This window comes from Periplaneta americana, chromosome 1, assembly GCF_040183065.1.
Source record: "Periplaneta americana isolate PAMFEO1 chromosome 1, P.americana_PAMFEO1_priV1, whole genome shotgun sequence".
Classification (NCBI taxonomy): Eukaryota; Metazoa; Arthropoda; class Insecta; order Blattodea; family Blattidae; genus Periplaneta; species Periplaneta americana.
This window is the reverse complement of record NC_091117.1, coordinates 92,867,600-92,885,115: the sequence shown is the minus strand read 5'-3', so window position 1 is coordinate 92,885,115 and position 17,516 is coordinate 92,867,600. Positions and strand designations below refer to the sequence as shown.

The 17,516-nt window shown below is 36.4% G+C and overlaps 1 protein-coding gene across 1 annotated transcript in view; it reads left to right on the top strand.

Moving 5' to 3' along the window:
* The window catches only part of LOC138698369 (glucose dehydrogenase [FAD, quinone]-like), a 34,626-nt gene extending 21,569 nt beyond the window's left edge, over window positions 1-13,057 (top strand). The window contains exons 3-4 of the mRNA XM_069824237.1: window positions 494-756; window positions 11,603-13,057. Coding sequence (XP_069680338.1) covers window positions 494-756; window positions 11,603-12,924 — 1,585 coding nt within the window. The 3' untranslated portion in view covers window positions 12,925-13,057. The remainder of the gene's footprint in view (window positions 1-493; window positions 757-11,602) is intronic.
* Window positions 13,058-17,516: the final 4,459 nt, after the last annotated feature.

Here is a 17,516-nt window from a genome sequence, read left to right as displayed (position 1 = left end):
ATTTTCATCCCTGTCAGGGATAACTCCTATCCCCCTCACAGAATATAATTGTTTTAATATGAGTATACTTTATAAAGTACAATATAAAGTAAGCAAAAATAATAATATTGATGTATTATCATCACCGGCAAGCTGACAATAATCAGTAACTTAGAAATTACACGTCTTTTTTTAAGGCTGCTCATGGATATAATTATTATTATGATCAAGATGCAAGACAAGCAACTCAGTGCGACCAAGCGTTGAGTCGTATCGAATGAGGATAATAATTTTATGTATGGTAGGCCTATTCTCTATCTATGATTCTATGCTCCCCCTCATTTGAAATCTTAATTCGCACCCTGTTTATATCTGTCTTTATAGTGCAAGTTATTTCTGAAAACTTTGTTATAAAGTTAATATATGAAAAAAAAATGGCAGTATGTTGTATTATTATTATTATTATTATTATTATTATTATTATTATTATTATTATTGCCATTGCTATTTTTAGACTGTCGGAAATAACCGGATGGTCTGTTCTGCTTCTGGAGGCCGGCGGGGAAGAGCCTGCCACCACACAAGTTCCTGCCTTCCTTCCCTACTCTTTCGGGAGTCCCATCGACTGGGGCTACAGGACGGAGAAGCAGACCAAGTCATGCGGAGGACACGAGTGCTACTGGCCTCGAGGGAAAGTCCTTGGCGGCACTAGTGCCCTAAATGCTATGATATACAACAGAGGAAATAGCCATGATTACGATCACTGGGCGGAACAAGGTGCGTAGAATTACAGATTGTGAACTCTTCTTAACGACATTTTTCACGGTACGGTTATCCAAAAACGATGATATGATGGTAAATAAAAGAAAGGGTAAGTGGTGGAATAACAGCGGTAAATGACACGTAAATAGAAGGGGGAAACATGATTTGCAGCTTTGACTATTACAAATACCAAATCTGTGAGGAATCAAATGAAGGTCACTTTGTAAAGAAACCCTTACGTGCATACCGTGTTACGACTGGCCCTATTATAGATTGTACAGAGTGTTCTTATACAGGGACATCATTTTATTTTTACTTCAATTTTTATTGTACCTGAATTTTTTAATGTACTTCACTCCCACCCCTTCTACTAAGGAAGTTCCAACTCCACACAGAACCAAGACCGCAGATAGTAAGCAGTACTGAGTTACTGAGTATAGTACGTTCCAGAAATATGTTCGCGTTTTCCAGTGACGAAAGAACTTTCAATATTGAATCATATTTTCGCACAGGTACTGTCCGTTTGCCTACGTCGCATCCCGATTTCCCCCACCTGCTTCTGCTCGCCCCTCTGTAAAAGCTGGGGTGTCTTAGCTCTTTTCTGAAAACATTAATTTCTCTTAGGAATTGGACTTTTACGTAATATTATACAGTTGTTTAATTTAACTTAAATAAAAGGGCCTCGTTAAGTAATTAACTGTCACGTGATTTCCTCCCTTTCTACAATCCTGCGGCATAACCACTTGGACGGACAGTAGATAGCATGGCTGAGTAATTTTATATTTTCGGGTCGGGCAGAAGTGAAGATTGAATTCACAGTACGTAGAGTAGGTACAGAATTATTTCAACATGAGTTACTAGTACGAAGGACGAAACTGGCAATTGGAATTAGATGCAATAGTCTATAGTGCGATAATGTGCACAAAAGAACTGAAGCCTGTATCGAAATGAACGGCCACCATTTTCAAAAATGTGTTTCAATATTCATATTATGATTATTTTTCAATTTAACTTCTTTCTCTATATTGTACGCTAATGTGCTGTAGACAGTATACACTGCATAATGAATACGTTCGCATGGATAACTCACTTCGTGAGTAAAAACACTTATTCTTAATACAGTACTGTACTTTGATTAAAGAAAAACCTAATGAAAATTATCAAACTCAAAATCGCGATATTTCCTAGTTTACGTAAATGGATGAACTACTTTTCTTCCTTCCTATACCTAGTAGAGTGATTTGTGTTTTACGCCAGTATCATCGAACTCCAGTCTTGGAGGGGGGAGCAAGCGGTGTTTCCGGTTCTCTAAAGGTATAGACAGGTTAATATTAAAAATGTTAGTAAAAATAAAATGATGTCCCTGTACAATTCACTGTGAGTGTACAGTATTATATCTATAGCCTACTTATGTACAGGTACGGAAATAAAATTTGGAGCTCCCTTATTGTATGTCTCGCTTACAACACACTGTGCATGAGCAGTAAACAAGAGACCCTGCATATATGCTACTTGTGGACAGTCGTGCGAAATTATTGCCTACATACAGGAGGACTCCCTTCAAGACTCTATCTAAATTTTAATTCCGTATCTGCACATCGTTTACGAGCGAAGCTATTAAAATAAAATTAATGAATTGCTAGCTAACGCCTTAAATATATGTAAATACTGTCCAAATTTCATGAAAGCTAAGCGGTAAAGGATGGAGTGGTACCCATCTGCCTAGGCCAGCGTGCACGGTCTTGTCCGAATACTGGCGTACGGCCACTTGCAGCCCCCAACAGATTTCGTTAGGTAGAATGGGAACGGTCTGCATAGAAAGTCACTGTATAGGCCTATTAAAGTACTCGTAAATGACACAGTGTTCCTAGGTTCAATGATGCGTATAAAAAGAGCAAACAATACAATGAATAGCTCATTTGTTAATATACTTACTTACGTATGGCTTTTAAGGAACCCGGAAGTTCATTGCCAACCTCACATAAGCCTGCCATCGGTCCCTATCCTGAGCAAGATTAATCCAGTCCCTACCATCATATCCCAGATTCACCCATACGTGCTACATGCCCTATCCATCTTAAAGTCTGGATTTAATGTTCCTAATTATGTCAGGTGAAGAATAAAATGCATGCAGTTCTATGTTTTGTAATTTTCTCCATTCTCCTGTAACATCATCCCTCTTAGCCCCAACCCAAATATTTTCCTAAGCACCTTATTCTCAAACACCCTTAACCTCTGTTCCTCTCTCAAAGTTAGAGTCCAAGTTTCACAACCATACAGAACAACCGGTAATATAATTATTTTAGGCCTATAAATCCTAACTTTCAGATTTTTTGAGAGCAGACTGGATGGTAAAAGCTTGTCAACCGAATGATAACACGCATTTACCATATTTATTCTGCGTTTAATTTACTTGCGAGTATCATTTGCATTTGTTACTGTTGCTCCAAGATATTTGAATTTTTCCACCTCTTCAAAGGATAAACTGCCAGTTTTTATATTTCCATTTCGTACAATATTCTGATCACGAGACATGATCATATACTTTGTCGGTCCACACCTGTGGAGTAACGGTTAGCGCATCTGGCCGCAAAAATAGGTTCGATTCCCGGTTGGGGCAAGTTAGGTGGTTGAGGTTTTTTCCGGGATTTTCCCTCTACCCAATATGAGCAAATGCTAGGTAACTATCGCTGCTGGATCCTGGACTCATTTCACCGGCATTATTACCTTCATCTTATTCAGACACTATATAACCTAAGATGTTGATAAAGCGTCGTAAAATAAGTTACTAAAATATATATATATATATATATATATTCTTTGTCTTTTCGGGATTTACTTTCAAACCTATGTCTTTACTTGCTTCAAGTAAAATTTCCGTGTTTTCACTAATAGTTTGTGAATTTTCTCCTAACATAGTGACGTCATCCGCATATACAAGGAGCTGATGTAACCCGTTCAATTTTAAACCCTCTATGTTATCCTGGACTTTCCTAATAGCATATTCTAGAGCAAAGTTAAAAAGTAAAGGTGATAGTGCACCTCCTTGCTTTAGACCGCAGTGAATTGGAAAAGCATCTGACAGAAACTGGCCTATACGGACTCTGCTGTACGTTTCACTGAGACACATTTTAATTAAATTGAACTAGTTTCTTGAGAATACCAAATTGAATGTGAATATTACTCGTATATAAAACTTCTCTCTTAACCTGTCATTGTTATAATAAAAAGTTGTTGCTAGTGCCTTGCAACTGGCAATGAAGCCACTAGCAGTAAAAATAATACATTTTAACGTTAATGACATCCTTCATTTTGTATATTCAAACACTTTAAATTTCTTGATAAGAACTTCAAAAACCTTGATGTTTACCAATTTATTGGTACAAGACTGATAAGCAACATTTTAAACTATATCTGTCGATAGCATACAGGTTCATGTGTCGCAAGTCTTTACAGTTCATAAAATGGGAAGGGAAATGCTGTCGCGCGCAACTGATGCATACCCAAAACTGATTGCTTAGCGCAACTGATGTATATCTAAACCATGCAGCCGCGCGCAACTGATGCAATCATATCAGCTAACATTTATTTTGTTTGCGTATGACCAACTCCCAAGTGTGTAATAGTCAAATTATGGAAATATATTCTAGGCTAATGCCTCCAGCAGTTGCATATTAACATGGACAACTAGACCTACATTATTTTGCACGGATGTGTAACACTTCATCTCCCTCATAACCTCATAGTGAGTCTCATCTTTAGTGGCTGGAGGATGGAAGGAATCTTCTGACCAGTACCAAGCTACCGGTAGGAGCATTTTAAATAACTTCACAAGATCTTCTCTATTACGAGCACGAACGGTTTGCTTTTTGTGACATGACTAGTACCATATCATGATAGGAGAATTTTAACCATACTGTCAATAGCATACTGCTCCACACAGAGTCCTGGATCTTTAAGAAGGGAGTTCATTAGTTGCGCTCACAGAAAGGTTTTATCTTAATTTTGTGCATCAGTTGCGCGCGGTGGTTATTAGTTAGTACTCATCAGTTGCGCGCGGTCATATTTCCGTAACATTTTTCTTCCCATTTTATAGAGACTTAGGATTCTCTGTACGTCATTGGCAGGTATGATTAAAAATGTTTGTTTCAATCGTACCATGGTACTCGTCAAAGGAATAAAAATCTTTTCAATAATTTTGTATTCATATTCTCTTACAATAGTATGAAACACTCTTCAAAAATCAATTCTACTAATGTTCCCATCTTTATATTTATTAAGGAGTTCTTCAATATACTGTTTCCGTTTTCTATAAGTATGTAGAATTAATTCTGGGAATATTATCTCTGTCATTCATTTTAATATATGTACTAGTTTGTGTCTGAATGATAGCGTCAACGAATTTATAAATATGTGGATGTGCAGGAAAATGCTTTATGAAACGCTTCGCATACATTTGTCCCTTCTCGCTTACTATTATTACAGTCTAGTACATACAGTCACGAAGCTCAATACCTAATAAATATGCATCCATAGATAATTGCTAACCACTAGGATCGCTACTACCGTCTCATTACAGACAATGCGAAATAGTACCTGCACAGTCTATTGTTCCTAGTACCCTCATAAACTCGAGCTTCGTGGCTGTATATACTAGACTGTGTAATTATGCTGTAATGATGCGTAAGCGTCTATCGTAGCACGTGAAGAGTGGTTAACCGTTAAAACAATTCCTTAGTTTTATTTTCTAAGACAAATGACAAACGTCAAAGCGATTAAGTACTGCCACACATTGCATATAAAGGTTCCAATAAGATTAGTATCAACAACAAATAAAACTTCCAATAAGATTCATATCACCAACATATTCAACAAAAACGTCTCAAACTAGTCGATATTACAGCTCCAGTATCGATCTGATTAATATAGCCAATACATTAAATTAAAACTTTCAAACTGTTCGACGTTACCGCCAACTATAACTGATTCATTAATACGAAAGTCTCCACGCGCAACTGATGTACCTACATGGAGAATGCCCGCGCACAACTGATTTGTTTATGTACAGCTGTCAAAAAAAAAAAAGTGGCCGCACTCGTGAACAGCGAATATTTTCAAAGTCCACTTCGGGTCGCGGCGATGTTACACGATGGATGTGCTTGTACAAGCAGTTCCGGAACTATGAAAGTGTTCCATATCTGCTCCTCGCAGACCAGCGGTAGAGTGGTTGTTTAATGATTCAAAGATTCTGGGTTCGCGCCTTCTTCAAGTTTTCATTTTATTTTTTAATCGTTCTTTAGCGATGTAAATAATATTCAAATTATCATTTATATCCAGTTATCGTTCTTGATGGATATCACGTTATTTATATTTTGTTATCGTTCTTTAGAGATATGAATAAAATTCAAGTCATCATTTATATTCTGTTACCGTTTTATAACGATATGAATAATAATTATTACTATTGTAGCTACAGTATCTCCAATGGGAGTTAGCCCTATTTTACATATGTATGTTAGGGCTATAGTTTTATACACTAAAAAGATAGGCATAAAGAGAAAAGGAAAAGAAAATTAAATTAGCTTACGCGATGTAAACAAAACATAAACAATCCGTAAATTAGGCATTGCGATTGCAAAACAAATATCAGTTATCAATTTGAAACATACAAAAACATTAACAACACACATACGTAACACTTCTATAACACAAATATGCAGCTTTCCGTACCATACATCATAAATTAATACACAATAGTCACACAAACACAATCAAACTATAATTACGACATTGCGACGACATCAAGCATCCCATAACTGACTCACATACATAACAAATCAAGCATCCGTTGCAACACATACACTTCAACATAGTAACCACACTTTTAAAAGTTACAAATTTGGCTCCAAGAAGAATAAATAGGACACTGTTACTAATTACTATTCTTCTACAATTTTTTAAATACATCTGTAATAAATCTGTGAAATTCCGATATGAATAATATTCACGTTTTTTATATTGTTATCGTTCTTTAGCGATATAAATAATATTCAAGTTATCATTTATATTCTGTTTTCCTTCATTAGCATTACAAAATGATATTCAAGTTATTTATATTGTTATTGTTCTTTCGCAATATAAATAAACTGTATTTTATGTAGGTAATTATTATAACACAAATAAACATCTTTCTTTGTAAAATAGGTTATTTTATTTAGATAATTAAATACGTATTATATAATATCTTATATTAATTAAACAAACTGATATTTATCATTTATATTGTGTTATCGTTCTTTAGTGATACTGTATAAATAATATTCAAGTTATTTATATTGTAATCGTTCTTTAGCGATATAAATAACATAAATTTAATATTAGGTTTGGAAAAATCCAGTTGCATAACACTGCTATTAGTTTTTTTTTTTTTGTATTATTACATTATACTATCTTGAACTACAATAAAATGAAAAGGAATAACGAGGAATTGAACCTGAGACGCTGACATCTAAATTCCGACGTTCGTCCGCTGAGCTACGAGGGCAAAAGTGTGGAAACATTTTCGGAAAAATTGGCCCAATCACACTCTAAGATTTTCTGATGATTCGTAGAAGCTAGTCCAGGATGCCGGGGGCGAAGGCTAATTGAGATTTCCCGATCTCTGATAGGGTCAAACATCCTGATAGAATTAATATTCAACCCTTACCGTGACTTTCGGTGAAGTCCGGAGGGCCCAATTAGTCAAATCCACTCTCCTCATCTACACGCTTGGGCCCCCTGGAATTTAATAAGATGCGAAAGAGATAGTGGTGTGCGGAAAGCAACGGGATGTTACCGCATTTAGGCCTATCCTTCCCAAGAAAAACTGCAAACATGGACAAAGGAAGCTTTAAATAGAAGAAGAAGGATCTTCTGCGGACCTCTGGAAAAAGAACTAAGGAAGAGACTAGTGAAGTGCTTTGTGTGGAGTGTGGCATTGTATGGGGAAGGAACATGGACATTAAGACGAAATGAAGAGAAACGAATTGAAGCATTTGAAATGTACATGTGGAGAAGAACGGTGCGTGTGAAGTGGACAGATAGAATAAGAAATAAAATTGTGTTTGAAAAAGTGAGTGAAGAAAGAATGATGCTGAAACTGATTAGAAAGAGAAAAAGGATTTGGTTGGGTCTCTGGTTGAAAAGAATAATAGACGACATTAGGATATGTGGATCATATGCGGAGACTAAGAGGAAGGCAGAAAATAGGAAAGATTGGAGATTGCTGGGTTTGCAATGAAAGACCTGCCCATGGACAGAACACTTATGTATGTATGTTCAGAATGCCTGGAACATCGTGTCTAAAAACAGTCGCTATTTGCAAAGACTAGTCAATTCCATGCCCACTCGACTGCAAGATGATCGAGATAAGAGGAAGATAGACTAAATATTGAATTGTGGCTTTTTGTTTTGTTTTTTGAACGCTTAATTGTTTGAATGTTTTAAGGCCGACGCCAGTAAATTTGTTTTGTTTATGCCACGAAAGATATTTTTATTGAGAATAAAATCTTTTTTCTTTCCATTTGCAGCCACAATATCATAATGATAAAGTCATGGCATAATATATTAATGAACCTGATGTTAATTACTAAAATAATCGTAAAAGAGAAAGGAGCCATTATGTATAGTTTGTCTCTCTCAAAAACAGAACAAAAAAGAACATAAAAAGCACGTGGTTGTAGTCGAACGCAGGACCTCATGAATAAGAGGCCTGAACGCTACCATTATGCTATCGATAACACACAGAATGCTTCAATTATAACTGTAGATATTAGGCAACGTGGTCCAACAACATGTAACATCGCCTGTCTCCGAATTGTAGCGAAGATACCCGAAGGGCACTTTGTTCCAGGAGAGCGGCCACTTTTTCTTTTGACAGCTGTACATTTTTAGGTTAGGTCTCGTGAATCGTAAACTGTTTAGTCAAAGCAGTGAATCTCATGTTGTCAGACAAAATACATTTTAATATTAGATCATATTAATCTAATAATTTTCAACATAATGTGCAAGAAGTCCAGAAGGAAAATATAGGTCTCCTCTTTCACAAATTATTGAACCCTTTAGAAAACACCTTCCAACATAAAGTTGAGATGTAGTAAATAAGAAAATAAGCAAGACATCGTTATTGTTGTTGTTGTCATTATTATTATTATTATTATTATTATTATTATTATTATTATTATATGTTTCCGGCTCAGAACTGGTTTGGGGTCTGTTGGAACGCCTTTTCTGTACTACGCATGGTCACAATTGTTAAGGACGGTTCTTGACTGTTGTTGGAACGAACCTCTTACACTATATGCAAATCGAGCTTACAAGTATAACTCCCTGTAAAGTTGATTTGAATAATTTCGAGGAAAAAATTGTTCCGGGGCCGGATATCGAACCCGGGACCTTTGGTTAAACGTACCAACGCTCTACCAACTGAGCTACCCAGAAACTCTACCAAACACCGATCCAATTTTTCCCTCTATATCCACAGACCTCAAAGTGGGCTGATAACCTGTTTGATCAAGTGAAATGATTAGTACAAACTCGGAAAACCGAATGCCACTTTGAAATGTATGCTTAAGAATAAAAAGGTAAAGGTATCCCCGTAACATGCCATGAAGGCACTTGGGGGGCATGGATGTAGAGCCCCATGCTTTCCATGACCTCGGCACTAGACTGAGGTGGTGTGGTCGGCACCACGCTCTGACCGCCTTTTACCCCCGGGAAAGACCCGGTATTCAATTTTATAGGAGGCTGAGGGAACCTCGGGGCCGTTCTGGAAGTTTGGCAACGAGAAAAAATCCTGTCACCACCTGGGATCGAACCCCGGACCTTCCAGTCCGTAGCCAGCTGCTCTACCAACTGAGCTACCCGGCCGCCATGCTTAAGAATACTTACTCCTAATAATTTGGCTAATCTAGTTATAATTGCTGTATCCGTGCCCATTTTATATCGATCACCCAAGTGCATGTCATATTTATTTACACTTATCTGACTATAATCTTGAATTGTAACCACAACGCAACGGAATACATAAAATAACTGTTATGTAGTACGAGTCTATGGCGAGTCCTTGGCATCAACCCCTTTGATTTGATTACCTGGTTGGGTTTTTCCGAGGTTTCCCCCACCAAAAGGCAAATGCCGGGTAATATTTTGGCGAATCCTCGGACCTCATCTCATCTCACTACATCTCGCCAAAAAAAAAAAAAAAAAAAAATTTGCACAAAATTGTAAAAATTATAGAAAATTACTAAATTGTAAAACTGTAAAAATTTGTAAAAATTGTAATTGTGATATTGTAAAATGTTGACTTGTTCCACATCTTAAAGCTTCATTGCTCATGTAAGATCTATGGAATAAAATAAATGAATGAATGAATAATAATGATATTAATTAATTATTACTATGTTAGAATTTCACTAGCTTCCAGCAATCGGCTCGGAAATCTAGAACAATTTGAATTTTCAGAATTTGCACTACCGACAACAACTGTTCCTGCTGCCAACGTAACAGTTAGAAAATCACTACCAGTTGTAGTATTTCTCAATATCGAAATTCGAAACGAAGTTGGCAAAAGAAAATTCAATCTTCAAACTAGAAAATCACTATAATCCACTAGCACATGTAGTAATGGGCGAACAATGGTTAGGTTTCACCCTTAGGGTATGAAGTAAGCTGACATGGACTATAGCCTACTTCAGTTGGACGTTCCAACAAACTTTTGACACTGGTCTGGAACGGACACAAACAGTCGGCGGATTGAGGCATGTAGGCCTACTGATGAGTACGCATGTCTGACATGCGCATAAGCTCACCAGCGTCTCCTGAATACTGAAGAAAGATATGATCGACTGTTCACATCAATGAGGTTAAGATGGAAAGTGACAGTGCAGACGAACAATAAAACTAGAGATTTAACTTAAATTTTCGCCGAAAAGAAAGAGAATGAAAATTATTTAAGTATTGAAATAGTTGATTACATTTTCAACATGCAACCTTCATTAAAAGTATAATAAGTAAGTACATAAATGAATAATTAAAAAAAAGTACTTGTAGATGAGAGTCCCCAGTACACGGCATCGAATTAGCGAAATTTTTGTCTTCTATATCTTTTTGTTATTTTTTTATAGAAAATTATCGAAATTCTATTTTCTTCAATTCGAATTAGCTGCGAAACGATAATAATTAAGCAGCCCGTTCTCACGCAAAGATGTTCAAAGTTATAGCATCTCTGGGTTTAGTACACCATGATCCGAAAAAGCGTTCCAACATCATTCAGTTCTGTTTCAATCCCGCTGGAGATACCCAACCAGCGCATGCGCATAAGACGATCCATGATTCGTGCACGAATTGACATATGAACCGCTTGCCGGTTTCCACTCCAAATTTATGCCGCGATTTCAGAACTGGTTCTCATACAGTAGTTGTGCATTTGCTCATTTCTCGTTCTAGTCTTGCTTCCGACTTTGCTTCTACCATCACTTAACACACGGTTGCCAGCTCTATCTGTCACATTTTGTTATTGATCTTCAGTGAAATTACGGCCAAACCATCAATGCTACGTAACAAACGAATAAACTGCACATTTATTAATATTTGTTTTACAAAGTCTCCCACCGTTTTTTCCACGACACTTGTTTTGCTGGAATATGATTTCCAAAATTAAACTAAAATTGCTACTTTACTGAAAACCCAATCATGATAGATAATAATGATATTAGTTTTTATGTTTAACTCACTGCCCTAATTCATCTCTCAAAAGTAGCCTACTTAGTTCCATTCCGCCTTGTGTATTTTAGATATTTATAGAAAATGTAACATATTTCAGGAAACACCGGCTGGAGCTACAAGGATGTACTTCCTTACTTCAAGAAGTCCGAAAACAACATGGATCCAGATATAGCCAACAACACGAAATACCACAGTACAGGAGGTTACCTCAGTGTTCAGAGATACCCGTACCTCGAGAAGAACGCGAAGGCAATTCACGAAGCCTTCAGAGAACTGGGGTACAATGGAATTGACTTCAACACAGAGACCCACACCGGAGTTATGTTTGCGCAAGCAACACAGGAGAATGGAGAACGACGCAGCACCAACAAGGCCTTCATTGAGCCTATTCGTCACAAGAGGGCAAATCTTAAGGTCGTACCTAACGTCAGAGTTACAAAGATACTGATTCATCCAGAGAACAAAACTGCATATGGCGTGGAGTACGCTAATGAGATTGACAGAAGTGAAACTGGAAGGGTTTTCGCGAGTAAAGAAATCGTGCTTAGTGCTGGTGCCGTGAACTCCCCACAGTTACTCATGCTTTCCGGGATCGGCCTCAAAGAAACTCTTGAACCCCTTGGGATTCACGTCATTCAGGAGTTGAATGTAGGACGAAATCTCCAGGATCACTTCTCTGCGCCAGGAGTTTTCTTCACTCTGAACGAGAAAGCTCGCGCCTTACCGAGCAACGAAGAGATCCTGATTGACTCCGTAAAGTATTCAAAGGCCAAACGAGACGGTCCCTGGGCAACAGTAGCTGCTTCTGGCACATGTGCAAAGGTCAGTACGAGATACGCAAACCACTCTATTGACAATCCGGACTTCCAGCTTATCTTCACAACACACTCAAGCTGTGCAGAGACGAAGATGCCAATTTGCTACTACGATGAAATTAATTTCCATTCAACACTTCTGAGACCAAAGAGTCGTGGGTATGTCACTATCAACACAACAGATCCCTTCGTCCAGCCTCTCATTTATCCTAATTATTTCACAGCACCTGAAGACGTTGATGCTACTCTTGAGAGCTACAACATTGCAATACAACTGGGAAATACGAAAGCTCTCAAAGACGCAGGTTTTGTCTTAAATGCAAGTTTCGTGCCCACAAAAGAGGACTTCGAATCTGGAAATAACCCTCTCTGGGAACCTTATGCCTGGTATTCATTTCACCATCAGTCTGGGACCTGTAAAATGGGACCTTCCAGTGATTCTGCGGCTGTTGTGGATCCCCAGCTGAAGGTCCATGGAATCCATGGTTTGCGAGTGGCTGATGCTTCCATAATGCCGTTCGTCACCAGTGGAAACACTAACGCTCCTTGCATTATGATTGGAGAAAAGGTCTCAGATATGATTAAAAATTCTTGGGATCATTAAATTATTGGTATCATTTGCAGCAAAATATTTAATTTGATATTTTTTAAATATCTTACAAGGATATTATTTGATATTTCTCACAGCCTGTAAGTAATAATGTGCATACAGAATAAAGACGTGGTTCCATATTTAATGCTGATGTTCATTTTTCCTGCTCTTTCCTTATCAATTGGCCTAAAAATTAATGTATAAGAAAGGAATTTCACATTATAAATTATAATATTTAACAATGTTAAAAATGTAAGTAATAACAACAATAATAATAATAATAATAATAATAATAATAATAATAATAATAATAATAATAATAAGCATCGTCATCATCATCAAAAACACGTATTAGACCAGGAGTTCTGTTTCGGTCTCACATGTCTATCTCCTAGCCGAGCGACCAACGCATCTTCCACGAGGAGCATACTGTAGGGTTTCTTCCGGGATGCGTGTTCTATCCATTCTTCTGACATGACTTTCCAAAATTTTCTTTCGATATTTTACATATTGCAATACTGGTTCGGTTGTGAGTACTTTCAAGATATCATGATTTCTTTTATGATACCTACCACTTTGTTACATCTGCAGTACGTATCATGAACTTCATCTCGTTAGAGGTTATTCTTGAGCAGGCGGGTGTTTTTTTTTTTTGTGCAAACATCGCATCCGTAAGATAAAACTGATCAAACAAGAATTGTATAAATTTTGTATCTTGTATTCCTCTAAATTAAAGATGGTTTCAAAACTGAATTTATTATGCTTAATACTTACTTACGAATGGACTTCAGAGCCACCGGCGTGGCTCAGTCGGTTAAGGCGCTTGCCTGCCGGACTGAAGTTGCGTTCGGGCGCGGGTTCGATCCCCGCTTGGGCTGATTACCTGGTTGGGTTTTTCCGAGGTTTTTCCCAACCGTAATGTGAATGCAAGGTAATCTATGGCGAATCCTCGGTCTCATCTCGCCAAAATATCTTCTCGCTATCACCAATCTCATCGACGCTAAATAACCTAGTAGTTGATACAGCGTCGTTAAATAACCAAATAAAATAAAAAAAAATGGACTTCAGAGAATCCGGAGGTTCATTGCCGCCCTCACATAAGGCCTCCATCGGTCCCTATCATGAGCAACGCTATTCCAGTCCCTCAAATCCACTTTAACATTATCCTCCCATCTACGTTTTGGCCTCCCTAAAGGTCTTTTTCCCTGAGATCTCCCAACTAACACTCTATATGCATTTTCGGATTCAACCATACGTGCTACATGCCCTGTCCATCTCAAACGTCTGGATTTCATGTTCCTAATTATGTTAGGTGAAGATTACAATGCGTGCAGTTCTGTGTTGTATAACTTTCTCCATTCTCCTGTAACTTCATCCCTCTTAACTCCAAATATTTTCCTAAACACCTTATTCTCAAATACCCTTATCCTCTGTTCCAAGTTTCACAACTGTTTTATAAATTCTACTTTTCAGCTTTTTTAAATAGTCGAAATGACTAAATTTCTCAAGCAAATAATAGCAGGTATTTCCCGAATTTTTTATTTTGCGTATAATTTCCTCCCGAGTGTTATTTATATTTGTTACTGTTGCTAAGAAGTGTTTTTCCAGTATGCATCTACGAATAATTATTCATGATAATAAAAAGTAATCAGACTCACTTAATTTGACGGGCCATTATTGCTCACGGGTTTATATGTACTAGCCCCCTTTGCCTCCCTTCTCGGGGGCCCTGTGTACAGTAACAAAGCTCAATACGTAGAGAATATGCATCCATTGACAGTTGACCCTCCTAATAGCTAGCCACTAGGATCGCTACTATCGCCTCATCACAGATCCCTTCCCCTAGCAGACGAAAAAATGTATTATACTTTCGTTATCGTGTTCTTTCGGAAAAATTAACACCTTTCGTCCATTATTGAATTACTGTATAAAATAAGTACATAAGGTTTATTGATTATTTTCATGAAGTATATAAATTCCACCATAAACTCGAAGATACAATAAATAGTAATAAATTAATAATATTGTTTTTGTGTGTTTACGCAAAAGAACTAAAATTTAATATAACCTTGAATGAGTGGGATGATAATGAGCTATGAAACTAATAAAATATTAATTTCCAGTTACCATTATTAATACAACAAATTATAACAACAAACAAATTATAACAACAAATTAATAATAATAATAATAATAATAATAATAATAATAATAATAATAATAATAATAATAATGGAAATATATGAATTAATGAGTGTAACTTACGTGTACCGGTACTTTTAGTGTAGATGTAGACCTACTTATCAAAGTAAGATTATGTTAAGTTAAGCTATAATCATTACAACTTGATGTTAGAGATACAGGGAAAGGTTTGACTAAGTTTCTTTTTTTGTAAATCAATACTTGATGGAAGTATTAACCATTTCATCAGTAAAAAATTGCAAATTTTGACTTAGTTTCTTTCTAAAAACTGCGATTAAAACATACAGGCAGTACATACTAATTGTAGGGTAAGGTACACATATTTTATCACTTAATTACATATTTGGGTGAGCCGCGGTAATGTATCCTTAAACTCTATTTGTTCCACGTAAAATGCTAATTGTTGCTAAATTTCAATATAATAATAATAATAATAATAATAATAATAATAATAATAATAATAATGTATTATTTATTTATTAATATGCAGACTGACTCACGAGAATTTACCGTCCTTTACGAGGCTTATTTCTGAAGACATTCTGAGCAAAAAATATCATATAAACATTTATCCTAATCTCAATATTTTCAGAGTTACACTAATTTGAAGTTGCTTGTAAAATACCATTATTCTTGAGTTTTAAGGGTAAGAGAATATTACAGGTAAATAATGAACTATTCAGGAGTATCATTTCTTTAATTAGCTAGCATTCTGAAGCTAAAACTGTGTTGTGAATTCCAAAGTTGCTTCGTATAGAATTTTTTTAAACTAAAAAATTATATTTTATTACGCATTTATCACAACAATTGTTACAAATCACGCCACTCTTGTAAATTCTTTAAGAGTGTACATTAGGATGCATAATTAAACTGTAAAGAATCAAGTTCCTAAAGTCGTATGATTTGTAACAATTTTTGTTGTAAGTGAATAGAAATGTTGACATTTTTAGTTAAAAATTGAAAAATAAAATCTGTACAAAGCAATTAACAACACATTTGTAGCTTCAGAACACTAGTCAATTAAGAAGTGATACTTCTGAATAGTTCATTCCCTATTTGTAATATTTTTTTACCCGTAAAACTAAAGAAAAAAGATGTTTTATTAACAACTTCAAATTAATGTAAGTATAAAAATATTGCGATTTGGACAAACATTTATATAACAATTTTTACTCAGAATGCCTTCGGAAATAAGTTCTGTAAGTGATGGTAAATCCTCGTGAATCACTCAGTATATGTACCTACTTGACAACAGCCAGAGGCCAATTATGGTTCAGCACAATACAATAAAGACAGAAATGATACACGAATATAAAATACAATGGATATAAATGATAACGAGAATAATTAAATTAATAACAATAATAACAAAAAACATAAATTAAAGTAATGAGAACAAAATGACATACAATGCCAATAGAAAGTAAATACTAGGGAGGATAGGAAAGTAACGCACAACAATTTCTTTACGGTATAATGTTTTGGTTACGATGTTCAAAATTGGCAGATAGTTTGAATCTTACGCTACAGAATGCAAAGGCTCGATTAGGTGTCACCCTCACGGAACGAGCGACAACTACTGAGTAAAGATGGAACGTGTGCTAGAATCGTCTACTTGTAAAGAGCAGCCAGGTGTAGTCCGTTTTTTCTGAGGAAAACAAAGTCCGAGTGAAATTCACAGGGAAATGTTGGAGATGTATGGTGCTGATTGTCTGGACCGTAGCAACATCTTCAGGTAATGCAGGTTCTTCGAAGAGAGCCGAGTAAATCTTACCGACGAAGCACTTTCTGGCTGACCAGTGACCGCTGCAACTCCACTCAATGTCAGAGGCACTGAGGCGGCAGTCACCCACCCTACACACCATCAGAGTTTCACCTCTTCGGACCAATGAAAACATTTCTAGGAGGCCAACGCTTTGGTTCGGATGAAGAAATGAAATCAGTCGTGCGAGGCGGTTATACGCCCAGAAAACGGAGTTTTATGAACGAGGTGTACTGAATCTGGTGTCACGATGGGGGAAGTGTGTCGAGAGACTTGGTTCTTGTGTTGAAAAATAGGTAAAACCTGTAGGTTTTTTCTTCATTATTTTGTTTTGCTTACATATTAAATACGTTGTCACAAAAAGTTGTTGCGCATTACTTTTCGATCCTCCCTCGTACTATACCTTAAATGGATTTAAATTCTTTCCATGCAAATTGACATATTTTATTCATCTACAGACCAGAGAAAAGTATTTTGAATTTCTGGTGTAGAAAATTTTTTAAATCTCAATCCCTTTGGAGGAATACGAAGATTGATATTGCTTAAGAAAGATTCGCAATCAATATCACCTTTGATAATCTTAAAAAAAAATTATCAAGATCTAGACGTCTGGCATATAGACTACAACAATGAAAATATC